Source organism: Harpia harpyja, chromosome Z (assembly GCF_026419915.1).
Source record: "Harpia harpyja isolate bHarHar1 chromosome Z, bHarHar1 primary haplotype, whole genome shotgun sequence".
Taxonomy (NCBI): domain Eukaryota; kingdom Metazoa; phylum Chordata; class Aves; order Accipitriformes; family Accipitridae; genus Harpia; species Harpia harpyja.
Genome location: NC_068969.1, coordinates 105625800 through 105652297, shown reverse-complemented (window position 1 = coordinate 105652297; position 26498 = coordinate 105625800). Strand labels below are relative to the sequence as shown.

The 26498-nt window shown below is 52.8% G+C and overlaps 1 protein-coding gene across 1 annotated transcript; it reads left to right on the top strand.

Moving 5' to 3' along the window:
* The first annotated feature begins 136 nt into the window (after positions 1-136).
* GBA2 (glucosylceramidase beta 2) lies at positions 137-24527 on the top strand. The gene is made up of 17 exons (XM_052777995.1): positions 137-333; positions 4398-4489; positions 10198-10313; positions 10427-10645; positions 14635-14874; positions 15251-15353; positions 16692-16849; positions 17132-17259; positions 17364-17548; positions 17896-18000; positions 18642-18749; positions 19121-19272; positions 19419-19525; positions 19680-19822; positions 20129-20244; positions 23312-23503; positions 23589-24527. Exons 1-17 carry the CDS (start codon positions 137-139, stop codon positions 23814-23816), a joined length of 2589 nt encoding a protein of 862 aa, XP_052633955.1. The 3' UTR covers positions 23817-24527.
* The last annotated feature ends 1971 nt before the right edge of the window (positions 24528-26498 follow it).

Below are 26498 nucleotides of genomic sequence, written 5' to 3'. Positions count from 1 at the left end.
GGGCGGCGGGGCGGGTCCGGGTTTCCGGACGCGCTCGGCGGTGCGCGGAGCGCCGTGCCCCGGGGGCGCGGGCGGGCCGGGGCGGGGCGGGGCGGCGCGCGCGGTGAAGAGGGCGCGCGCGGGGCGGGGGGCGGCGATGGCGGCGGCGGCGGAGGCGGCAGCGGCGGCGGGTCCGCTGGTGCGGCGGTACGAGGGGGCGGCGCGGGGCCGCGGCGTGGCGGTGGCCGGCTGGCGCGTCTGCCTGGCGCACCGCTTCGAGGAGCCGCGGCAGCCCTACGGCGCCGGCGACGTCCCGCTCCACGACGTCCTGCGGCACATCGGCCTTGCCCTGCGGTACGAGGCGGGGGGGGGGGGATGGGGGGACCGGGGACACCCCGGCGGGGGGGGGGGGGGGAGGACGACGCCGGGGACAGGGGGTGGGTGTCCCGGGGGTAGGGCGTGGGAGCACGGCGTCGCAGTCGAGCCCCTCGGTGCTGTGGGCGGCTCGGCGCGGGGAGGCACCGGCGATGCGCCGGTGTACGGAGGGCAGAGTACGGCGGATCACGGAAGGCCCCGGGCTGGAGGCGGCCGCTGTCCTCCCGCCCCGAGCTGCCGGCGCCCACCCTCCTGCCTGGTGCCAGCACTGGGAGCACTGGTGCAGACTGGCCGAAGCTGGATTAGGGGCAGCACCCAACGCTCAGGCTCCCCAAAACCGAGCAGGAGCTGGGAGGGCTTGGGGTGTCGCTTCGGGGGGGGGGTGGGGGAGAGGACACCCCCCATCTCCCACCCCCGAGGCTTGCTGCTGGTGCCCATCACTGCCCCGTTTTCCCTGGCCAGCGTCAGGTCAGGTGCTCAGCATGAGACTCCTTTTGGCAGATGGAGATTAAACTTGAAGTTAATTGGGAGGATTTTTGAAACGCTGTGTGCTTTAACAGGTTTGGGAACGAGGACTTCTCCCGACTTTGCGTTAGGGTGAGCTGTGTGGGAAACAACAGTGTTATTTTAACCTTTAGAACTGCTGCCCGGGTGTTGGCGGTGTTTGTGTACCCATCAGGCTAAACGTTGGAACCGATGACAGTGTGATTTATTTCCTTGTGCTTGCTTTATATCTCCTGCCTCCATTTTCTGAGCTTTTTTCCTGCTTGATGTCCTTGGAGATTGCTGCTTGCAAAGCTGGTTCCTGCAAAGCCTGATGAAGAGGCAGATAGCGGACCGCTTCAGGGTGCACGGCGTGCCGGTCTGACCTGAGACATCCCGGCGCGAGCCTGGGCATCAGGGAAGGGAGAGCGTGGGTCGCGCACAGGAGATGAAGGTGGCTGGAAAAGCCGCCGCGGCAGGTTGGGGATGAGCTGAGCATGTGGGAAAACGTGAAGTTCTGGTGGGGTGAGCGGGGAGGAGAGGCGATCGCCTCTGTGCCAGCTTGGGGAGGCCGCTCCTGGCTTGTTCTGCTCCTGGCCTGTTGTCATTGGGGTCTCGGAGTGGAAGTGCCTTGTATCAGTCCTAGAAAAAGGTTCTAAGGTTCAAAAGCAAGAAGCTAAAAGTCAGACTACCGCCTCTTCTCCTGTACAAATTTAGGAGGTAATTTGGTTGTCATATCAAAATACTTGTACAGGGCAAAGCTTCCTTGCAAGGAGACTCCAGGATGGAGAACAGAGGAGAGGAAGGGCCAGGGTGGTAAGAAATACCTGCGTGGCTTTGAATTAAAACCCAAGGACAGCGGTGTTGGCTGACGAAGGGCAGCTAATGCAAGGAGGCAAGGGATATGTACAAGGCTGCATGCTCCTGGCATTGGTGGGCACCCATGCGTCTGCCTGGTAGAGGCAGCCAGCTGATGGAAACCTGGGCGCTGGTGATGCAAGAGGAGCCTGGAGCTCAGTCCTGCGGCATGATGCGTGGCTCTGAACCTCTAGAGCCCTGCAGGTTGGCATTCCCTCTCCCAGATGACCCTCTTGGGGGCACCCGTGCCAGGAGTGCTCTCAAAATCTGGCTTGGCTTGGTGCATCAAGTGCAAAGTCACCTGATGCAGGTGCTTATACCTCCCAAGATGGCTGGGAGCGCCTTAGGGTTGCTGCATGTCTTCGGCTGGGGAAGTCTAGGACCGTCAGAGGAGCCACCACATCCTGGGTTGACGTGATGCCATGTTGAATTAAACCTCTGGCTGATGGGTGTCCTCTCCTGCAGCACCAGCCCCTGCTGCAGGTGGCATGGCCGGGGGTGTTGACAGCCCGGGGTTGTTGACAGCCCTGGAGTGGGATTTTTGTTAATTGGGGCTCATTGGGGTAACTCCTTTGTGGGGACACCCACAGATGCAAATCTGGAAAGGAAAGGTCGTGTGAACGTTTGGGCTGTGGCAGGTGCTGGGGCTGGCGGAGCAGGAGGAGAGGTGCAGGCAGGTTTCTGCAGAGGTGGCTAGTGTGCCCTGGGAGGGGGTCATGGCACAGATCTAGAACAGCTGGGTGATGTCTGGACAGGTTTTAATTCCGCTGCCAATTTGAAGGGAAAGAAATGCCCTCTGGCCCTGGCAGGGCTTTTGGTGCTGCAGAACACGAAGACTTTCTCCTGGTTATTCTGCAGGTCTGGCTAATAGCCAGCAATTGGGCATCAACCACCTTCTGCTCTTGGCTTGTGCGATTTTGGGAGAAGCTGGCAGAGGAAGAATTTGCTATTGAGATGGCAAAACAGTTTGGGCCGTGGCTGGCTCCCAAACCTCTCCTGCTGCGTGCTCCTGGAAAAACTGCTTTTTTAAATCCCTCTGTCACCTCCTTTCCAAGGAGCTGGGATGCCCCGCCAGGCCAGGCCGCAGCTGCTCTGCCTGGGCACCTTATTTCCTGTCACCATAAACCTGCTGGGGAAGCAGCTGGGTCAGTTCCCTGACGCTGGGTTAAAAAAAAAAAAAAAAATTTCCTTGAGAGAGAGAGAGCATGCTTCCAAAACCTTGCCTCAGCAGTGTAAAGCCAGGGCTGTCTCAGCTGGGAGAAGAGCAGTTGCAGCAGATGTAGCTCAAAGATAGCAGCAGGCCCTTAATTCAGGGCGGTCATGCAGGACAGGCTGGTTCTCGTGGTGACCTGGACCTCTGCAGGCAAAATGTCCTTAAACAGTCTAATGTGAAGGTATGTAGGAATGGAGAGTGAGCTGCAATCAGGTCCTGTGAGACTGCAACACGGAAAATCTCACCCTGAGAGGGATTTGGGGACCTTAGATGTTGGTGAATAAAGGTGAACTTCCAGTGACCATGCAGCCAAAAAGGCAAGTGTGGGTTGTTTTTGCTGGGGAGGAATGTGTAGGAGCAGGGCATGTCATGGAAGAGCCTCTCCCCCTTGCTTCTGGGGGTACATATCCCAGGGGATTAGTGCTCACCCATTGCCCATCGCCTGGGCTCTGCACCCTGTGAGCCGTTGGAGCGGGACAGGCTGTGTGCTCCTGGCTAGGATGGCTTTCTCCTTTCGGCAGTACGGCATCAGTGCCTGCAGGTAGCTCGGGGATGTTGCCCACTGCGGGGGCTCCTGTGCCCCCACCGCCCGCCTGGCACCCAGGGCTGTGGAGGCACTGGTTGGGTCTTGCCTGTCTGTTCGCTGGGGTAAGTTCAGCAGCTTCTTCTGGTCTGGCAGCTGGTTTCCGTATGCTAATTGTCTCTGTATGGAAGATTTAACTTGGGGCGGTTCATTAGCAAAAGCCAGTCCTTTATGAGCACCAGTGTGGAGCCCAGCCCTGCTCCTCTTGCCCGGAGTGATGCCGGCACACCCAGGTGCAGGTGTGCCCGTTTGGGTGTCTCTCGATTCCCAGGCCTTTGGGTGAGAAATTGCCTGATGGGCAGTGCCTGGCTGTGCTGCTGGCGTGCACGCAGAGGTGAGTCCCCAGGATCCTGCTAGCTGCAGACGGCAAGCTTTGCATTGTCCAGGGCAAGGCTGCCCCGTGCCATCTGGCCCTGGGCACGTGGCAGGGCTGTGTGTGACAGTGGGGACGTGGAGGTGGACAAGCAAAGCTCATGTCCCTGGAGGAGCGTATGGCTTCTCTGGGCTTGTGCCTCTGCTCCCTGGCCTTCCTTAACAGGACGTGCCCTACCAGTCATGGAGGTGGCAGTGGTCCTTGTGTGCATTCCCGCTTCTCCATAGGCATCTGGATGCCCCTGCAAGAGCTGGGAGCCCTGCTCTTGGGTATTGGAGTGCTCTGTTTTCACACCGTGCCCTTGCAGGCAGCCCTGAGCTGCCTGAGCTCTGCCTGCTCGTGTCTGCTGACCGACAGGTACTGCAGATGGATGGCGTGGGCTGCCACCCCACGTGCCCTGGGACACAGGTTCCCGTTGTACAACTGTAGAAGAGGGGCAGCTGCAATGCGCGCTGGTCACGTCCTGCCCAGTGACACTGAAGGGACAGTGACGCCTGCTCCCGTCTTCTTTCATGCTTCTCTTTCCCTTGCAGATACTTCAGGTGGTGGTACAAGAAGACCCGCATAGAGAAGAAATCTGCCTTCATTGACCTCTTGTGTGCTGTTCCTCTGCAGCAGATCTACGGTCAGCCTGCAATTTGGGCACTGGGGTGGTGCAATGCCCAATGTGCTGAGTGGGCAAGGGATTCACATGGGGCTGTCAAGGTGCTGGAGGTGTGGAGTGGGTCAAGGAGCTTCTGGGGTGTGGGCAGTGGAGGGGCCCCTGCAGCTGCATGGGGGGTGTGAAAGTATTTTCAAACGTGGGTTTCTCTAGGTTTGCTTTATTAACAACTCGGAGTTGGGCCACCACCGCAGTGAATGGCAACCTTCCAAAATTTCTCAGTCTTATATACCTTTTACCACCTATTATCCCACTCCAAAGTCTTTGTAATTTTCCAGTTGATCTCGGTTCCCATGTCGTTATCATTCATCATCATCTTATCTCATCAATTCTCGTGTCCCGGTTCTTCTGAAGTTAGTGGTCGTAGGCAGAAGGTCTCCGGTCACCACAGTGACTTATCCTCTTACACATCAAAGATCACTTTTGAATTTCTGAAAATCACTCAGGTTGTTTTATTAATTCATCTTACTGTAAAGTTAATCACTTACTTACTCTTATCTATTCTTATGTCTTAGGTCTAAGACGTATGGTCCTTCTTGTGTTGATTCAGCTTGACTGGGTTGTAAGCCAGCCATGGTGAGGGCTATACAAGGGACAAATAAGCAGCTGATGCATATTGTTTTATAAGCACCTGCATTCTATTAATCACATCTAAAACAATCTCTAATCATTAGTTATATGTCTGATATGAATAGTCTTAGAAACAATGAGGCTTAAGGCCTAGTTCCCTTTACAATTCCCTCCTTTTGTTTTCCATTGCACTCCTGCGATCCTACTGATAACTCCACGTTTCCTCTTCTATCTTCTGTACTATCATAGAGCTACAACTTACACGGCATTGAACAAAACAGTCACACGTACTACTGTGATTATAACAACAAAGACTATTACAATTAATTTTTTACCCAACTAGTCAAATTTGGAAACCAAGACGTTAACTAAGAGAATGTGTCACGTTTGGAAAAAGGAGTTTTGCAGATACAAGAGGTATTGCGTTACCTGTTCATCCAAGAGGCTAGTCTTTGTTGGCACATATATACCTGGAACAGCAAGTATTCTCCCAAAAGGATCTCAGCCAGAGAAACCCCAAAGAATTATAAATCTGAATCAGGATAGCAGCTGTGGAATGGCTCCCTCGATCTGAGTCAATTACTTCAGGAACCCTATACCTTGGAATAATGTCTTTCAATAAGGCTTTTACTACTGCCTTAAAATCATTTTTCCTGGTCAGGAAAGCTTCCACCCATCCTGATAGCTGATCAACGATCACTAACATGTAAGAGTACCCCATTGGTTTTGGTATATCTGCATAATCGGTTTGGAGTTTTTGAAAAGGAAAGGTGGCTGGAAGTCTTTTCCCACCGGGAGGTTTAATTCGCAATGAAGCATATTGTCTGCAAAGCTTACATCCTTCACAAATTCTTTTTGCTGCTGCGTAAATTCCTGGGGCTGCCCAGAGTCTCTGGATTCGGAGTGCTAGGCTTTCTGGTCCCCCATGGGTCCTCTCATGGTGCCACCGTGTCATCGGTAATAAATACCTTTTTGGAAGCAGAGGTTTGTTATTCAGAATCCACTGCCCTTCTTGCCGGTGGGCTCCCAGCTGAGTCCATTGTTGTTTTTCTTCTTCAGGGAGGTCTTCGTACAGGTTATTCATGTCTGGGAGCTCAAATGTCATTTACCACAGAAATTTCAGAGGGCAATTGGATCGCTTCTAAGAGGTCTTTGATCTGTCGTCCGTGGGCAACAGTTTTTCTCTCTGAAGTCAGAAAACCCCTTTCCTTACATAAAGTCCCCGTAGCATGACATACACCAAAGGCATATTTAGAGTCTGTATAAGTGTTAACTCTTACTTCAATTGCATATTTAGCAGCTTCAGTGAGAGCAATTTTTTCTGCTCCTTGTGCACCTAAAGGTGCAGGCAAAGGTCCAGCCAACAGCACCTACGTTTGTTGTGACTGCGAAACCAGTACATCTTCGACCTACTTCATAATAGGATGAGCCATCCGTGAAGAGGTTCAAATCAGGGTTATCTAAAGGTTGATTTCTCAGGTCGTCTCGCGGCTTGCTGGTTTTACGTAGGAGTTGAACACAATTGTGGTTATCTTTTTCTCCGTCAGAGGGTAAAGGCATTAAAGTTGCAGGGTTTAAAGTATTGCACCTTTCCAATTTCAAATTATTAGCCAATAAAAGAATTATTTCATATCTATGTGCTTGTTGTGGAGACAAAGCTTTCTCAGCATATTGCTTTAACAAAATTTCTACCTCATGGAGTACACAAACAGTTAGTGGATGACCTAAAACAATTGTTCTGGTTTTCTCAACGATTTCAGCTGCAGCTGCTATTGCGCTGATGGAAAAAGGAGTTCTTTTAGTCACTGGGTCCAATGTAGAAGAAAAATAGGTAACAGGCCTCTCATGTGGTCCTAAAGTTTGTACTAACATTCCCTTTGCAACCCCTTTTTTCTTGTCTTCCGGGCTTTAATATAAATCCCAAATATTTTACTTGCTGTTTGCAAAACTGCAATTTAGATGGAGATGCACAGTGTCCCTCTTTAACAAGTTGGATACACAGATACTCATTATCTCGAATACAGTCGTTCTCAGTTTTACTTGCCAATAACAAATCATCAACATATTGCACCAGAACCGATTTGCTTGGAAAGACTAGATCTTGTAAACCATTCTTCGGAATCTGAGAAAAAAATCGTTGGTGAACTGGTAAAACCTTGTGGCAGCCTGGTCCAAGTAAGTTATAGGGACTACAGCATTCTCTCAAAATCCCCTTTTCTAAGAAATGCACAATTTGTTTTCCAATGCTAGGAATGGCTTTGTTTATAATTGGATATTGCCGAATTGAAGGAGTCGTCCCTCCTTTTGTTTTTATCACAACGGGTTCAGCAGATTTCAATAATCCTACTTCATCTCCTGATGTATTCCAAAGTTCTCGGGGAACTCCAGCTAATTCGAGTGGTATTTCTGAATCACTAGGGTTTTGTTCTTTAAGTTGGATTACTTCAGAACGCATTACAATTAATCGGATCCCCGTAGGCACCAGAGAGATAAATGTACCAAATTCCTGCAAGGGGTCTCGTCCCATAAGGGAAATGGGAGAGTCTGGAGAAATTACAAATCTTCCCCAGACTAATTTTCCATTCAAGACTACTGGTAGAGGAGTAGACAAATATTTTATCTCTTCCCCCACCACTCCCCGTATTATCACAGCTTCATTTGACACCTGGGGGATTTCGAAATTTAGCAAAGACAATGTCGCTCTCGTATCTACTAGGAAAGTAACAGGAATACCGTTTACCTTTGCAGAAATCTGACCGTGCTCATCTACCTTGATTCCGACAGGTTCCATTGCTCTTTTTAGTCTCTAGAGAAGAGGAGTACCATTCTTTACTGGAAATGAGGTCTTGGGGGGTTGGGCAGGTGGAAGTCCTCCTTAGGCTGCAACAGGTCTCAGTGGATACTCTCTTTGCATATATCCTCAATTTCCACGACAAAAACGCTCTAAAGAGTTAGCATATTGGGAAACGGGGAGCTCTGCCTTGTGCCCCTCTTCCCCTAAATCTCCCCCAGGAAAATCCCCGACCTCTCACTCGCGGGTTAAAATTCTGAGTAATTGCTGCAGCTAACAGCCCAATTTCTCTCTCCTTCTCTTTCCGCTCTCACTTTCTTTTGATTTTTAATTTCTCTTCTTCCTGTTTTTGTGTTTTTTCAGCTCTACCATCGAAAACAAAGGCAGCAATACTTAGAATTTTAGCTAATGTCTCACCCTGCCAACCTGGCATATGTTTCTTAAAATATTTACTTATGTCTGGAGCAGACTGATCTACAAAAACACTGATAGGTAAAGGCTCCTGGAAATTGTCATGGGTCATACCCCCATATTTTGATAAAGTTGCCTTTAATTGTCCCCAGTAGTCACTTGGCTGTTCATCAGGTCTCTGCCTACATTCTAAAACCTTTGTCCAGTTAGTTACTCTTTCACCAGCTTGGCAAACTGCTTCTATTAATTGTTGAATGGCAGCTCGGTGAGCCCTAGTTCCTTCCGTGGTTGTGAGATTCCATTCTGGATCTTGTTCAGGCCATGGATTTAACCCCTGACCTCTCTGAGCAATTTCTCTATCCTTTTGAAAAATCTTTTCTCTTTCCTCTGCCTGAAATAATTCTCACAGCAGAGTCCTCATATCACTCCAATTAGGGGTATAATCAGTGACAATTCCCAATAACAATTAAGTACATTTTTCAGCATCATCACGCAGCCGAGGCATCTTCGACTGCCAAGCTACTAAATCACCTTGTTTCCAGGGTTCATGCCTCATTACTGCAGTTACTGCAGGAACTTCAGCAGGCGCACCTGGACCTGCTCTTGGGTTTGGGATGTAGTCCAAACGCATTGGGTAGATGCCAACACCCTTAGAGAAAAGCTCAGTTTCCTCAGCCTCAGGGGCCGAGGGAAGTAAACTTTTCCTCATTTTCAATAAGGGAGTTTTCCTCCTTTGTTGTGCCCCATTATACCAAATATACCAGTAATCAATATCTTGGCTTCCAGAATCTTCCAAAATCATCCTTAAAAACTTCTGCTTATGGGGTTTAAATGTTCCCTTAGGAGGCCACTCATCCATTGGCCCTCCTCCTCTATTTCTCATCAGGAATGGACATTCCTCTTGGCACAATATTATCAATTTCCTTTTTTGCAACGTCTGTGCCAAGGGTATCTTCTTCCAATTTTCTAAAACCTCAGCAAGGGGCGTCCCCCTTTCAACGCTGGGAGCTGACCCCATCTTTCTTATTTTTTTGCAAGTTTAAACACAAGAGTTTCCTAGGATAATTTTATCTGGAATTACCCATGCCCAAGTCTCTTAGGTGAACTCACCTGATTATTTCTGCTGGCAACTCAGTGTTGGTAACGGGTTTGTCCAGAGAAATATTCAGTTGCTCTCTTTCTCTCTTGTGTCCTAGAGTCCCATCTGGGTCGCCAATTCTGTTAAAGAATTTTAGTCATGGGTTTCTCTAGGTTTGCTTTATTAACAACTCGGAGTTGGGCCACCACCGCAGTGAATGGCAACCTTCCAAAATTTCTCAGTCTTATATACCTTTTACCACCTATTATCCCACTCCAAAGTCTTTGTAATTTTCCAGTTGATCTCGGTTCCCATGTCGTTATCATTCATCATCATCTTATCTCATCAATTCTCGTGTCCCAGTTCTTCTGAAGTTAGTGGTCGTAGGCAGAAGGTCTCCGGTCACCACAGTGACTTATCCTCTTACACATCAAAGATCACTTTTGAATTTCTGAAAATCACTCAGGTTGTTTTATTAATTCATCTTACTGTAAAGTTAATCACTTACTTACTCTTATCTATTCTTATGTCTTAGGTCTAAGACGTATGGTCCTTCTTGTGTTGATTCAGCTTGACTGGGTTGTAAGCCAGCCATGGTGAGGGCTATACAAGGGACAAATAAGCAGCTGATGCATATTGTTTTATAAGCACCTGCATTCTATTAATCACATCTAAAACAATCTCTAATCATTAGTTATATGTCTGATATGAATAGTCTTAGAAACAATGAGGCTTAAGGCCTAGTTCCCTTTACAGGGGGTCCTTGGGTGAGATCCCATCATGGGGAGGAACAAGGATGCTAATTTCTGGTGTCTTTGCCAGGGTGCCCGCTGGGCGGGATTGGGGGAGGCACCATCACCCGTGGCTGGCGGGGCGAGTTCTGCCGCTGGCAGCTGAACCCTGGCATTTATCACTACGAAACAGTTATCGCCAACCAGGTAGGTGCGGCAGGGTCTGCGAGGGGTGCGAGCAGCACTGCAGCAGCCTCAGCAGTTGAGGCATCTGGTCTTGGGCTCATCTCATCCCCTCCACGTGATCCTCTCCTCCCCAGTTCACGGTGTGCCTGCGTTGCAAGGGGCAGACGGTTTACCAGCAGGTCTTGTCTGTGGAGAGACCCAGCACTCTGCAGGGCTGGAACTGGGGCTACTGTGGCCACTACGCCTTCTACCATGCCCTGTACCCCCGTGCCTGGATGGTCTACGAGCTCCCGGGGCAAAACGTGGTGCTTACTTGCCGCCAGGTCTCTCCTGTCATCCCCCATGACTATAAGGTAAGGAGGTGACGGCTCCATGCTGGTTGCAGCCTGTCCCATGGGAGCACTGGGCCACACCGTGCTGCGGCAGCACGGCTCCTATGGAGCAGGGATGTGGCAGAGCTGCCTGCGTGGGAGGGTGTGGTGGGTTGACCCTGGCTGGACACCAGGTGCCCACCAAAGCCGTTCTATCACTTCCCCTCCTCAGCTGGACAGGGGAGAGAAAAATATAACAAAGTGCTCATGGGTCGAGATAAAGACAAGAGACATCACTCACCAATTGCTGTCATGGGCAAAACAGATTCAACTTGGGGAAAATTAGTTTATTGCCAATCAACCAGAGTAGGGTAATGAGAAATAAAACCAAATCTCAGAACACCTTCCCTCCACCCCTCCCTTCTTCCCGGGCACAACTTCACTCCCGGATTCTCTACCTACCCCCCACCAGCAGCGCAGGGGGATGGGGAATGGGGTTTACAGTCAGTTCATCACACGTTATTTCTGCCGCTTCATCCTCCTCAGGGGCAGGACTCATCACACTCTTCCCCTGCTCCAGCATGGGGTCCCTCCCATGGGAGACAGTCCTCCACAAACTTCTCCAGCATGGGTCCTTCCCATGGGCTGCAGTTCTTCACGAACTGCTCCAGCATGGGTCCCTTCCACGGCGTGCAGTCCTTCAGGAGCATGTTGCTCCAGTGTGGGTCCTCCGTGGTGTCACAAGTCCTGCCAGAAAACCTGCTCTGTGGGCTCCTCTTTCCACAGATCTGCAGGTCCTGCCAGGAGCCTGCTCCAGTGCAGGCTTCCCACGGGGTCACAGCCTCCTTAGGGTACATCCTCCTCCTCCGGCGTGGGGTCCTCCCCGGGCTGCAGGTGGATATCTGCTCCCCTGTGGACCTCCCTGGGCTGCAGGGGGACAGCCTGCCTCACCATGGTCTTCCCCACGGGCTGCAGGGGAATCTCTGCTCTGGCACCTGGAGCACCTCCTCCCCCTCCTTCTTCACTGACCTTGGTGTCTGCAGGGTTGTTTCTCTTACATGTTCTCACTCTTCTCTCCAGCTGCCGTTTCTGTCTGTCCTGCAACTTTTTTTTGCTTTTTAAATCTGTTATCACAGAGGCACTATCACTGATGGGCTCGGCCTTGGCCGGCGGCGAGTCCGTCTTGGAGCCGGCTGGCATTGGCTCCATGGGACACGGGAAGCTTCCAGCAGCTTCTCACAGAAGCCACCCCTGTAACACCTCCTGATACCAAAACCTTGCCACACAAACCCAATACAGAGCGGGGAAAGGATCCATAGAATCATTTAGGTTGGAAAAGACCTTCAAGATCATTGAGTCCAACCATCATCCATGCCCACTAAACCATGTCCTGAAGTACCCCATCTACTCGCTTTTTGAATACCTCCAGGGATGGTGACTCAACCACTTCCCTGGGCAGCCTGGTCCAATGCTTGACAACCCTTTCAGTAAAGAAATTTTTCCTAATATCCAATCTAAACCTCCCTTGCCAAAACTTGAGGCCATTTCCTCTTGTCCTATCACCAGTAACTTGACAGAAGAGACCAGTACCCACCTCGCTACACCCTCCTTTCAGGCAGCTGTAGAGAGCGATAAGGTCTCCCCTCAGCCTCCTTTTCTCCAGACTAAACAACCCCAGATCCCTCAGCCGCTCCTCACAAGACTTGTGCTTCAGGCCCCTCACCAGCTTGGTTGCCCTTCTCTGGACACGCTCCAGCACCTCCATGTCTCTCCTGTAGTGAGGGGCCCAAAACTGAACACAGTACTCGAGGTGCGGCCTCACCAGTGCCGAGTACAGGGGAACAACCACCTCCCTGCTCCTGCTGGCCACACTGTTCCTGATACAGGCCAGGATGCCGTTGGCCTTCTTGGCCACCTGGGCACACTGCTGGCTCATATTCAGCCGGCTGTCGACCAGCACCCCCAGGTCTTTCTCTGCCGGGCAGCTTTCCAGCCACTCTTCCCCAAGCCTGTAGCGCTGCATGGGGTTGTTGTGACCCAAGGGCAGGACCCGGCACTTGGCCTTGTTGAACCTCATACAATTGGCCTCGGCCCATCGATCCAGCCTGTCCAGATCCCTCTGTAGAGCCTCCCTACCCTCAAGCAGATCAACACTCCCTCCCAACTTGGTGTCATCTGCAAACTTGCTGAGGGTGCACTTGATCCCCTTGTCCAGATCATTGATAAAGATATTAAACAGAACTGGCCCCAATGCTGAGCCCTGGGGAACACCACTGGTGACCCGCCGCCAACTGGATTTCACCCCATTCACCACAACCCTCTGGGCTCGGCCATCCAGCCAGCTTTTCACCCAGTGAATAGTGCACTTATCCAGGCCACGAGACACCAGCTTCTCAAGGAGTATGCCACGAGAGACAGCGTCAAAGGCCTTGCTGAAGTCAAGGAAGATAACATCCACAGCCTTTCCCACATCCACTAGGCGGGTCACCTTGTCATAGAAGGAGATCAGGTTGGTCAAGCAGGACCTGCCTTTCGTAAACCCATGCTGACTGGGCCTGATCCCCCTCTTATCCTGGACTTGCCATGTGAGTGCTCTCAAGGCAAACCGTTCCATAATCTTCCCCGGTACCGAGGTCAGGCTGACAGGCCTGTAGTTCCCCAGATCCTCCCTCCGACCCTTCTTGTAAATGGGCGTCACGTTGGCACAGGAGAGACAGGGCTGTACTGTGTGATGCTCAGTGTGTCCCATTTTGATAGCAGAAGCTTGGAGCTGGTGAGTTTTTGACCCCTGAGCATTGCCCGTGCTTCCAGGGATGCTGCAGTAGAGGAGTTCCTTGTCCCTCCTGCCCAGCTCAGCATTGCCTGAAGACAACCAGGCTTGCCACCTTGTTAATGTTCTTTCCCAGCCTGGTCTCTTCTCTCCCAAGACCCTGTCCCTAGTGCCAGCTGCCGGCTGCGTAGCAGTGGGACCCTGGCAGGCTTTGCCCCTCCTGGGACAGTTGGTGCTGGAAGAGTTACCCCTTTTTTCCTGTGCTTAGCTCTGGCAGCTGCTCCTTTCCCCTCTGACCTGTGCTTTGACTCTTTGTACTGCTTGTTTCCTGCCTTTGGTTTTGTCCTGTGACCATCCCAGCTCCCCTCCACCCAGAATGGCAGGTCCAGAGCTGTGGCCTTACTGCCCGGAGCATCCGGTGGTAATGTTTTGGGAAGCTCTCAGCCTGTACTTGTGGTTGGTTTGTCAGCTGTGTGTTCCTGAGAGTGTTTTAGCTGGCTTTTGCCTGCCATCCCCAAGGGAAGAGCTGCTTACTAGCTGGGCTTCCCCAGCTGGGCTTTCCCAACATTTCCAACATGTCTCCACTCAGTGATGCTCCCAGGCAGGAGGAACCCCCACAGCAATGCGGAAGCTTGGGATGGCAGCAAGGGATGCCTTGCCACTCCTGCATGCTGCTCCTGCTCGCTCCCAGCCCCAGGCGAAGGCGGCAGGCTGTGCTGCTGACACACCTGACCTTCCTCTTACCCCAGCAAAGCACGTGAGCCTGTATCAACCTGTCGAGCAGATGGGTGGTGAGACACCCATTGGAGCCTTAAACGCTGCTTTCCATCTGCACATTATCATAGAATGATCATAGAATGGTTTGGGTTGGAAGGGAGCTTAAAGATCATCTAGTTCCAGCCCCCCTGCCATGGGCAGGGACACCTTCCGCTAGACCAGGTTGCTCAAAGCCCCATCCAGCCTGGCCTTGAACACTTCCAGGGAGGGGGCATCCACAGCTTCTCTGAGCACACAGCCCCACAAACCGGTGTGGGGTTTGCTGGCCCAGGGCTTGTGATCCGAATATTGTAGTGCCTGGCCCCCAAATTCCTCTGCTCCTGCTGCTGCTCCCCAGCTTGGCAGTGGACTGTGAGACCGATTGTTCCCGGTACTCTTGCTCCTGCTGCATCCCACGTGGTCTTCCCAGCAGCGGGAGAAATGATGCTCTGATGGCTAACCATGGAGCACCAGCCCTATATGCAGTGTTGTCTGTCTCTGCCAGGACTCCAGCCTACCAGTAGGAGTGTTCATCTGGGAGGTGGAGAATGGGAAGGATGAAGATGTGGATGTCTCCATCATGTTCAGCCTGCAGAATGGCACAGGAACGAAGGAGGACAGGAGCGGAGGGCACTGGAATGAGCCCTTCACCTTTGAGAAGGATGGCGAGCGGGTTGCTGGAGTCCTGCTGCACCACTGCACACGTGTGAACCCCTTCACCCTCGCCATCTCCGCCAGAGAGAAGGTAAAGGGCTGGCACTGGTGGTGTGGCTCTTGCCGGTGGGCTTGTACAGCCCTGCTGAATGTGGGGGAGCTCCTTCCAGGCAGCTAGTGAAGGATGGGTGTACAATGGGTTGGGGTCAGCACTGGTCCTCAGTGCTTGCCTGACTGCTGGAGCAGGAGTGGGGACATGAATTCCCTGAGGGCATCCTCTTTGGGGGTGGGTGCCAGGAGAGGAGCTATGGGTAAAGCTTGCAGGACAGCAGGTGAGTAGGTTTGGAGTTAGCATTGCTGGGCAGCATGTGAGGAGTGAGTGTGGGGTTCCAGAGTTGTTGGGGGCAGGGGGCCTGCATCTGCTCCTCAAAACTACCAGCCCCTGATGAGGCTCTTCCCTTCCCCAGGCTGGCACGGGAGTCACCCACCTCACGGCATTCAATCCCACCGGATCGGGTAGAGAGGTATGGCAGGACCTCCTGCAGGATGGCAGGCTGGATTCCCCCGCTGGTGAGTGCCTCCATCCTCCATGGGATGGGCGGAGGGGAGCAGGAGGAATGGGTGGCCACGCTGGTTGTGGAGCACAGGGCACCCAAGCAAGAGTGGATTTCCCTGCCTCTGGCCACCTTGGTGCCATCGCAAAAAGCTCTTGGTGGTGCTGTGGCTCGTTCCCAGCTTTAGGCTATATCCAAATTTCTCATTGCTAGTCACGCTGTCATTGTTGTGGTTCTCCAAAAGCTGTTCACACCACTTTGGGGCCGTTCTCAGCTATGTTAATTGCACATGCCACTATGTTTTTAGTCTGTGTAGGGTTGCATGCTGAGTTGAGATCTCTGCTGAGTAGTCAGGGTGATAGCCAGCCACGTTCCCTGAGTTCCCATTGCCAGATCTGTGAGCTGGGTGCTGTCAGATTCATTCTAGTGGGTGTTTAGCAGTCCTTGGGTTTGGTGCTGCCGTCACTTGCTGTCCTCTTGTTACTATATCAGTTCCCTGAAGGTCAGTGGTGTTCCCTTGATACTTCTACATCATCCTCAGTTGTCTGCTCACTACCTTGGCAGAAACCTTGAAGCAGCATGGTGTCTCCCAGCCCTTGCTGCTAATCTCTTATTGCAATAAAAAGTGACCATTTGCATTATATCTCTGCCAGCTTTTGAACAAGGATGATGCTGACAAACTAGTGATGCTGGCACTGGGCCTTTGCAAGATTTCTTGAAGCTTAAATTATATAAATAAAGCGTTTACATAAATGTTTCCGGAAAACCAAGTTTCCTGCCTAGATGCACTCAGAGCTCACCGGGCTATTGGGATGTGGTTTTCCTTCATGCATGCCAGGCATTATCATAGTCAGGATCTGTGCTTCTGTTAAAATTGTTGCTTTAATGAGTTTACGTGGAACACATGTCAGAACCAGCATATAATTATCCAGCTGCCTCCGGGCTTTTCTTAAATATGGGCACAGTTCAAGCACCCTGCAAAAAACTGGAGATGATGACTGTCACTAGAAACTCACAGTGTCTCTGAGTGCAACGCAGTTAGAGAGTCATGGGATGCCCTGTCCCTTCCACTCGTGCCTGGTGGCTTTTCCTGCCTGATTTCTTCCTCTGCTTTGATGACTTACTTTTTTAACCCCTCCGCCCACGGCAGGTATTTTTTCCTGCTTGCAAAAAGCAGTTACTCATGTGCGGTAATGTCATCCCTTAAAACTCTGGGCATGTACCCTCCAGGTTGCAAGGAGGCTGGGGCATGCCCGAATAGTCTTGTCCGTCTTGGAGTGCATGGGAGCATCAGTTACCACGCCCCCCATAGGGCTTCCTTGGTCACTTGTGAGTAATTTTTTTTTCCCGGCAGGTAAAAGCAGCCTGACTGAGAAGGGGGAGGTGACGGCAGCAGCAGTGTGTGCCAGCTGCAGGGTGCCTGCCCGGGGGCACAGGACGCTGGAGCTGGCCCTGGCTTGGGACATGCCCCGTGTTTACTTTGGCTCCAAGGAGAAGCTGCACCTTAGGTGGGTGGCTCGTCTCCAGTGGGCCTTGGCTCGTGTCCCCAAAGCCCCCTTTTCCCTGCCTCCAGGCTTTAGTACTGCCTGGGGAGCCTTGTGCCACCCGCTCCCTGCGGCCGTGGCCCTGCCAGCTCATGGAGGGGACCCACTCCCCAGCCCCTGCTCCTCAACGCCTCTGCACTAGCAGTCGTGTTATTATTCTGGTGTTCACTATAATCCAGCCCCTCTCCCATAGCCGAGTGGGCTTCCCAGGCTGAGCCCACGGCATACTCACCAAACCCCTGCTCGGCAGGCGGTACACACCCGTTTTTTTGGCAGCGGAGGTGATGCTGCTCCTGCCCTGTCACATCATGCCCTGACGCACTATGAGGAGTGGGAGAGGAAGATTGAAGCGTGGCAGAAGCCCATCCTGGAGAACAGGTAGGGTAGGGGTGGGAGCACCTTCCCAGTGGCCTCCTGGGGCTGGTCAGAGCAGGAGCATCACCACCTGGGACACCGTGGTTGAGTTTCCCTCTTGCCCACAGCCAGCTGCCTTCCTGGTACAAGTCGGCCCTCTTCAATGAGCTGTACTTTGTGACGGATGGGGGGACCATCTGGGTGGAGCTGCCCCCGGACTGCCATGCCGAGGACCTGCAGGGGCCAGCGGGGGCTGGCCTCTCCCACCTCCTCCCTGTCCTGCGGGAGTATGGAAGGTTTGCTTATTTAGAAGGTAACTTGCAGGGACGTGATGGATGGTCCCAACTCAACCCCTTCCCATTGCTGTCACCAGGTGGTTTTAACCTGCCATGGGGATGTTTTTCACACCCTGATGGCTAGGGAGCAGTGCTGTTCCCAGGAAAACCCCTTGCAGGACCAAGCCCTGTAGGACATGTCACGAGACCTTCTTCAGACTCCTGGGTGCTATACGTAGAGAATAAGAACCACTTCTAACAGGAGCCCTTGCCTGTGCCAGCAAAGAGCCCACCCTCCTGGGCTGTGTGGGAGGGAGGACCTGCCCCTACTTTCCCTTCCCTGTGGCAGGTCTCCCATCCCTCACTGTCTCCCCCGTCCTTCCAGGCCAGGAGTACCGGATGTACAACACCTACGATGTCCACTTCTATGCCTCCTTTGCTCTCGTCATGCTGTGGCCCAAGCTGCAGATTAGCCTGCAGTATGACATTGGTGAGTGACCCAGGAGACCCTGGCTTGATGCCTGCTGCTGTCTTCACCTAGGGAAGAGACAGAGGATCTGGGACAGCATCTGCCATAGAAATCTGTGCCATGGAGCCAGCATCCCCCTCCAGCTCCTCTGCTGGGCCCAGGACTTGCAAACCCCTGACATAGCTGCCTCTCAGCATCTCTCTGCCCAGCACTGGGATGCCTTCTTGCCACACTTGGGGTGCACAGCTGGCTCTGCCTGCCCTGGGGAAGTCCCTGGTCTTACCATCTCTCTCCGTGCTCCTTGCAGGGGAGAAGTGTGGAGCTGTTTGCAGACCCTGATGCTTTGGGTGGGCTTGGAGGCTGCTCAGGCTGGCCAGTGGTGGAGCACAGCCCTTTGCTGGGCTGTGGGAGGGCTGAGCCCACTGGGGTTCCCTGCCAGCCCTGGGTGCTGCCACCACCTTGCTTAAGGGGGTGGTGACAGTTGCATGTCCCCTGCTGAGGGGAGACTGGGAGCAGCCCCCTTTGCAGAGGGCTGCGATCTTGCAGCCGGAGCCCCAAAGGGCAGCCTGGTGTGCTGGTGGCCCTGCCTGTGCCTGTGCTTGGAGCTTGCTGCTGCAGTGCCTGCTGCCTTTCTAATGCCTCTTGCTCTGTGTCCTCTCCAGCTGTCACAGTGGTGAACGAGGACGTCCAGCCCCGGCAGTACTTGATGTGTGGTCAGACAGCCCAGGTGAAGCTGAAGAATGTGGTGCCGCATGACATTGGGGACCCAGGTGAAGTGATCTGGCCGGGCATGCTGGCAGGCAGAGGGGGTGCAGGTCTGCTCACATAACTTTCTCAGGGTAGTTAACTCCCAAGCTGTGGGAAAGAGGTATGATGCATGGAACACACTGTTTATTTTCTGGGAATGAAAAGCTTGGATGGTTTGGGGTGGTGATGAGGACCACACTGCATGAAGCTTGCACAAGGGAGACAGAGGGGAGCTGAGCAGCAGTAGGAAGGCTGCTTTCACTAGAGATGGCACAGGGTGCAACATGTTATTTTAGTGCAGTTTGATCACAGCACCCTTGGGACCTTGCTCCTGGGTAGGAGAGAAGACGTTCGTTCCTTGCTGCCCTGCTGCATCCGCTCTGTCCTTGCTTAGGTGACGAGCCATGGCAGCGTGTCAATGCCTACCTGATGCATGACACGGCCGACTGGAAGGACCTCAACCTGAAGTTTGTGCTGCAGGTGTACCGTGACTACTACCTGACACGCGACTCCCTATACTTGCGGGACATGTGGCCAGTCTGCCAGGTACTGGGAGGAGATCAGACCACGGCACATCCCCCTTCCCCACTTGGGAGCCATGCGACATCCCAAGAGGATGGATGCTCCTGAGCAGAGCGTGAGGGGCTGCCAGCATGCAGGGGCTGCGTGACCATCTCCTGCCTCTCTCGCAGGCTGTGATGGAGTCGGAGCTGAAGTTTGATATGGATAATGATGGGCTCATCGAAAACGGTGGCTTTGCTGACCAGACGTATGATGCGTGGGTGGTAAATGGAGCCAGGTGAGCAAGAGAGGCAGGTGGGGCTTGGAGATGGGGGTTGTGGGGTGGGAAGGTAGCTCAGAGCTGGGACTGTGGTCCCCATCTGTTGTGGGAGCTCTGTGCAACCCATGGGGTGTCCCACGTTGCTGATGCTTCTCTCCTTTGGCTCCGGCAGCGCCTACTGCGGCGGGCTGTGGCTGGCAGCTGTCTGCGTGATGTGCAAGATGGCAGAGGTGCTCGGGGATGCTGAGATCCAGCAGAAATACACGGACATCCTGAGCAAGGGCAAGGAGGCATTTGAGAGGATGCTCTGGAATGGTGGGTGCTTGCTGGTGGGGAACCACGCTCGGCTGGCCATGTGTCCCTTGGGAAGGGGATGGCTCCTTCTTGAGTCATGGAGCCTTGGAGGGGATAGGGGAAGGAGGGAAGAAGCTGTCCCTCCAAGTGGAGGGGAAGGAGCAGGTACCAGGGAGGGAACAGAAAGGGTATGATGGTTTGGGAAAGGAAGAAGACAGCCTTCTGGAAAAAGCTGCTATGCTCCTGCCTTGCAGGGAGGAGTAGGGACAGCACATATGAGCTGGGGTCCTAAACCATCAATTTTAAACTGTTTCCTGCCTTTTCCAGGCAAATACTACAACTATGACAGCAGTGGGAGTGACACCTCCAGCAGCATCATGTCAGACCAGTGTGCTGGGCAGTGGTTTCTTGGGGCTTGTGGTCTGGACCAAGGGGAGTTTGAGGTAAGAGAAGGGGCAGCCTGGTGTGGGTTGGGGTGAGATGGGACCTGCAGCAGGAGGAGAGCAGCAGCAGGGCTGGCATGTGGTGTGGGTTACATGTTAGGGGCTGGTGTGGGGGGCTCCAGCCCGCTCCTCTGCAGCAGTGCATGCTCAGGTGGAGGCTGTTGGATGCACATTTGTGCAACCCACCTTAAACCAAAATCTGCTCATGGAGAGGCTATGCAGCAGGGGTGTGTAACTGCAGTCAGCTCTGGCACACTTGGAGGAAGGTCCCACTGGGGTTTGCTCTTGGCAAGGTGCTATTTGTTTAAAAATGGAAGAAAAAATTGTATGAAACTTTCCACATGTTATTTTCTGCCGAGTTTAAAGTCCTAAATGGGTATCTGAGGGAACAAAGGCCTATTTGGGGCCCTAAAGTCTGTTGCTCTTCAGTTGCAAGGGAGCAATTGGCTGAAGACTCCTCTTGCCTGGTGGGATGGTAAGAGCAGCTGCTGGTGGTGCAATACCTGGAACAGAGCTGGCAAGTTGGAGAGCCATTGTATGGATTATTTATGACCCATAGACAGTTGTTAGACCAAAGCTGTCTGTGGTGGTGATGGATGGGCAAATGCTTTGGGTGACTGGAGGAAGGAATAACTGTTGGCTGTGTGAGGGTGATGGACCATTTTGCCCTCTGTTGATATCAGAGGGGAGCTTAAAGTGACCTTTCCTGGGAGCAGCTTGTGCTCAACGCTGTGGGATTTAACAAGAAATGGGTGCTTGGTTGTGCCCTCCTGCATTTATCCCCCTGTGGTTCCCTATACTGTGGGGACTGTGGCTGTGCCTGGTGCTCCTGGCAGGATCTGGCCCAGACCTCATGCAGTAATACCCAAACATCCCTTTTAGGGGCAAACAGTAAACCCAGTGCACTCCAAAAATCTTGCTTGCCTTTCCATAGCTTCGGACTTTTGTTCCTGAAGGTGGCACTCTTGTCTGCTGTCTCATGAGCGTTGAGCTCACTGGAGATGGGACTGGTGAACTTCCCTCTTCTGTTACTATGATCATTAAGGTTTTTTCCATGCATTTTGATTCCTTGCCTGGCTGGCAGCACTCCTGATCGTAACCTCATTAACGCACTCTGCGTGCACAGGTCAGTAATGAAATACAAAGTAAGAAAAGCCTGTGACCCCAGTCCTGAAGAAACTGTGCCCTGAAACCTTCTGCCAGGAATGGCTGCTTCACACCACCCCTCTGCTGACTCTTGCTCCCTAACAGCACTTGGGCTTACCTCCAGAGCCAAGTGGGGAAAAATGACTGTGTCTGATGCTTGGCTTTATCATAGATAAAAGGGATCTGCTGCCTTTTCCTTTGAGTGTACCAAAGCTGTCTGGTTGGACTGCCCAGCCTCCCTTAGCAAGCTCCTGCCTGGTGTCATCCCACTTTCTGCTTCTCCTGGCTCTGGTGGTACCAGACTGGCAAGAAAGGTCTGGCACGTCCCTGGGCTGCGCTGATGAGCCCTGAGCCGCCTGGCTTTTCCCTTATTGCAAGTAGATGTTGTGGTTGCTCTGTGACATCGCTTCTGACCTTGGTCACTCTGCAAAGTTCTTGTTATGACTTTCTTGCTGTTAGCTGGCCATGGGATGGAGAGGAGCCAGCCCTCCCTTTGCAACATCACTGAGTCTTGAGCTTTGCTTTCCTCACCAAGGCAGTGACTTTTGCTGCGCTGACACTTCCTAGTTTTATTGCCAATAATGAAAGTAGTGCAAAAGCTTTATTTACTTTCAGCTGTGTGCAGAGGCTTTTAATCTTAATGCAGTCCTCACTGTGTTGCTGCTTTTTGTTTGACTGGCAGGTGTTTTCATGCTCAGATGGAGTTGATTGTGGATTTTTAGCAGCAGGCAGGGTCGGGGTGAAGTTTCTTTTTTTTTTTTTCTTCTTTGGCAAGAGCTTACACAGCATGATGGTTCAGTTTGTTCTCGTAAATGTTTTGAGTTCTTGGCTTTAGTTTGTTGAACAACTCTTTTTTCCCTTATCGGAAGGGGAAGGTTTTTACTTCCTCCTGATAATGTCCTGAAAGGGCTGTTTATCCAGCGAGCACTGTTGACATTTCACAAGTCTGTAACTTTCACTTGGGATGAAAGTTTCAAATCTCTCCTACCAGACACAGAAAACAATCAGGCATCCTGTGCATCTCAGTCCAACCTCTTCATCCCCAGGCTGCCCCTTCTCTCGCCTCAAACTGCCCTTGGTCCAGGCCACGAACTCTTGCATCACTACCCAATTACAAAATTGGAAGCATTAAAGTCCTTTTGAAATCACTCAAAACTAAGCCTGTTCTTGTTTTTCCCCTGAGCTGAAGCTGAATTTCCCCCCCTCCCCGTGTTTTTTTCCCCCCGAGAATCCCAGCATTTACCCAAACAAACCTACCAGTATCCACAACATTCACTTTGCAGCTGCAAGATGCATTCTGATGTCATCAGACCAGCTTTGCCGTGATCTTTCCTTTTGGCAGGAAAATACCTCCAGCCTCACTGATCCCTGACCATCCTTTGGCCACCTCTGGCCAGTGTCCCATCTTTTGTAGGCATTGCAATGCCTCTTGTAGCTGGTGCAGATGGGCTGAGAGAACAGGACAGTGGTCTTACCAGGATAAAGTCTGGGCCTCAAACAGTCATTAGCATGAGAAACAAGCAGTGGTGACCATAAACCAAGATGAGGATGGTGTGGTTGGCCAGGTCCCCAAAGCAAACTCCCAAGAGATGGGGAGGGTTTGGCCAGTGACAGAAGGCGAGAGGCTGTTTTTTGGAGACATGCTAGTTGGATGAGCTGTCACCCTCCCCAGGAGGAAGGTGGAATGAAGCTCATCTCCTCTTCTGTTGAGCAACTGTTTTTTGGGGGTTGTTTTTTTCTGGTCTTTTCGGGGAAAGAGGCTTTTTTACTTCCTCCTGTTATTTTCCTGAGGCAGCTGTTTACCCAGTGAGCAGTGTTGACCTCTTTCTCATGGAAAGCTTAAACCTGCTCCCTGGAGACCCAGCCTGAGGGGTCTGCATGAGCGCTGATCCCAAAGCCCTCTCTCTCTCTCTCTCCGCAGGTCTTCCCCAAGAGTCACATTGTCAGTGCACTCAAGACCATCTTTGAGAAGAATGTCATGAGCTTTGCTGGTGGCACTATGGGAGCGGTGAATGGCATGAGACCTGACGGGGTGCCCGACACCTCCAGCGTTCAGTCCAACGAGGTGTGGATCGGCGTGGTTTACGCCTTGGCTGCCACCATGATCCAGGAGGTGAGTGGTGGTGCTGCACCCCTTGGCAGGTGCCATCTTGTTGCGCTCCGTGGAGGTGCTGATGGTTTTCTTCCCTCTGCCACAGGGGCTGGTGGAGGAAGGCTTTCGTACAGCGGAGGGCTGCTACCGGACGGTTTGGGAGCGGCTGGGCATGGCTTTCCAGACACCAGAGGCCTATCGGGAGAAGAAAGTCTACCGCTCGCTGGCATATATGCGGCCCCTTAGCATCTGGAGCATGCAGCTGGCCCTGGAGCGTAGAGCTAGCCGGGCACCAGCACCTGTGCAGTCCCCCCAGGTCCCCATCCACCCTTGAGCCTGGTGGCACTGAGCAGGGCTGTGGGTGTACTGGGGGGCTGGGGGCCCTCAGCTGGCGGGCAGGGACCCTTCCCTCCCCCTCTTTGATTAATACTCGCATTGCTGTTTTCCTTCCCTACCTCCACTATGTGCCCTTCATTTCAGGGGGCTTCCAGCCACTGATGCTGAGCATGAGGAGGGACCACAGATGCAGGTGATCTCTCCTTGGAGAGGAAAGGGGTGGGATAAGGAGGTGCTGCTGGAGCCTGTGCCTCCCCTTAGCCATTGCTCAGGGCTCTGACAGCCTGCAGGACCCCCAGCCATCCTCCACCGGAGCTGGTACCTTGCCCAGGAGCACAGGAGACCTCTCTCCTGTAGTCAGTGGGCTGGGTAAGGTGGGAGCTGGCCTGCAGGGTGAAAAAATGTGAGTGTATGTGTGTGAGGACAGTGGACTGGTGCATGCAGGCACATGGGTGCTGTAGTTGTTTCTTTGTTGTGTGACACTGCAAACGCTGACTGGCTCTGCCCCAAGGCACCAGCCCCAGGAGAGCCTGTGGCAGATACAATCTTCACGGGAGCCCCGGCTCCCCAGCCGGTGACAATCGGAGCCCAAGCAGCAGGTCCTGGTCTGGTACCGTGGCACCCCTCCCTGCTGGTGCCGGGGGTGGGCAGCAGAGCACGTTTTAGAGGATGAATCATTTTGAGTTCTTAATAAATTTGTCGAGCTGTCTCTCCTTCTTCATGTGTGTCTTCTCTGCCATGGGGGCAAGCTGGAGGAGGGAGCCTCTGTTGCTCCCCCTTTTCTTCCTGGGCTGGGCTGGAGGGCTGGGGTTGCAAGAGGTGCAAGCCCTAATTGCAGCCTGGCTCTTGTAGGGTTTTGCTAATGGGAGCAAGATGTGCCTTTGCCCCCAGATGCGATGGCAGGAGAGACCTGCCCCTTGCTCTCTCCTCTCCTGCCTGCAAGGCAGGGGAAGGCAAGGAGCCCAGCGTTCCTCCTGAAAATGCCTCTGTGGGGAGAATGGCCCTTGATTGAATGTCCCCTCCTGCCCGGGGCTGGGTGCCTTGCTTCCTTTCCCTCCTTTCTCTGCTAGCACAGCATTTGAAGGTTGCACCTGCCTGGTTTTGAGGGGATGGGAGAGGGCCCTGCCCCCAGATTTGGCTACAAGGTCTTTGTGCCCACTTCAGAGCTTTAACCCTAAAGCCCTCTCTTAATCCTTAAGCTGCCTCAGGGCTGGGGTGGGAAGCAGCCTGTCCTCCCCACCGTGACCGTTCCCTGCCACCCTTGTCTGCCCTGGGAGCTGGTGCAGGCAGGGCATCGCTGCGGTGGCCTGCTGCTGCGAGTGTGTGATAAATGGCCTTTTCTTCGCTCCCTGGGGGAGCGTTCCTGCATCCGCCTGGGCAGAGGAATAATGTTATCCAGGAAGGGCAGGTTGTCCTGAATGCGGCCCCCGCGGACCAGCTGGAGTCATTCTCCCATGGCAGAACCCACAGTGGGTGGAGAGGGACCAAGATGCATTCCCTTAGGGTCACCATGGCAAGACTGGAGGGGGATGGGGGTGTCAGGACACTGATGTGGCTCACCTGGGCTGCCTGCCTCCATTTGTCTTGGGTTGGCAGCCACCAGGGATGGTGACATGCCAATCCAGCTGGCAAGGAACAAAAGCCAGCACAATTTCTGACTCGGCTGGGTTTTGTTGCTGCAACGCATCAGCATCGCTCCTTAACCCCAGGCGATAGGTTGCCCACAGACTTTCTTTCAAAGGTTGGGGCATTCAGTCTGTATCATGGGATACTTCTGCTCTTTCCTCTTCTTCTGACTGTATCACCTCAGTAAAAATCTCATCTTAATAGGCTCAGCTTTAAGCAACCTCTGCATGGGCACGGCTGCGGGCTGGGAGGACAATCCTTGGTTACAAATATGATCTTCTCTAATATTTGCCTGTGCTACTGTTTTTCAAAACTGACTCAATCCCAGCTTGAGCAGCAAATTTAATTATTCATTAACCCTTTATTCTTATTCATTAACCCTTTCTTGACCCCTGACATACATGGTTTTAAACCACAGCCCTGCCAAGTTTTAACTTCTTCAGCACTTTATGCTTTGGAGTTCCCTGCCTGCCTGTTCCCCTTTGCCCACTCCCTGCTGCACCAGAGCTCAGGCATGGCATCTCAGGATTTAGCCCTGGTAATGATTGCCAGCCCTGAGCTGCTTCACTGGGCTGCCCTTGGGAACACGCAAACCCTGTGGAGATATCCCAGCTCTTTGCTTGTTTTATTTTTGACTTGGCTGAGACTGGTCAACAAAACTGTCTCCTTGAACACTGAGCTGATACTCAAACCTCCAAGATATGCTGCTGGGACAGTGATTGTTAAATACTGGAAAAATAAAGATTACAGGCAGAGAGCACCAATATTGTTTATGTGATGCTAAAAAAAACCTACGTCTCTGAATGACCTGTGGGTTGCCATCAGCAGCAGTGCCAGCATGCAGACCTTGTGTTGCCCATCCCCATGCCCACCAGTGGCCATGGGATCCCTGCAGGAGCTCCCTGAACCAAGGTCATGGCAAGGGGGTGATGGCAAGGGGATGATAGCAAGGTGGCGACAGTGAAGGGCAAGGGCTGCCCCTCCTGCCCCCTAAAACATTCCCAGACTGACCATGCTCGTTATCAGGAACCTTGGTCATGCTCTAGGCACCACC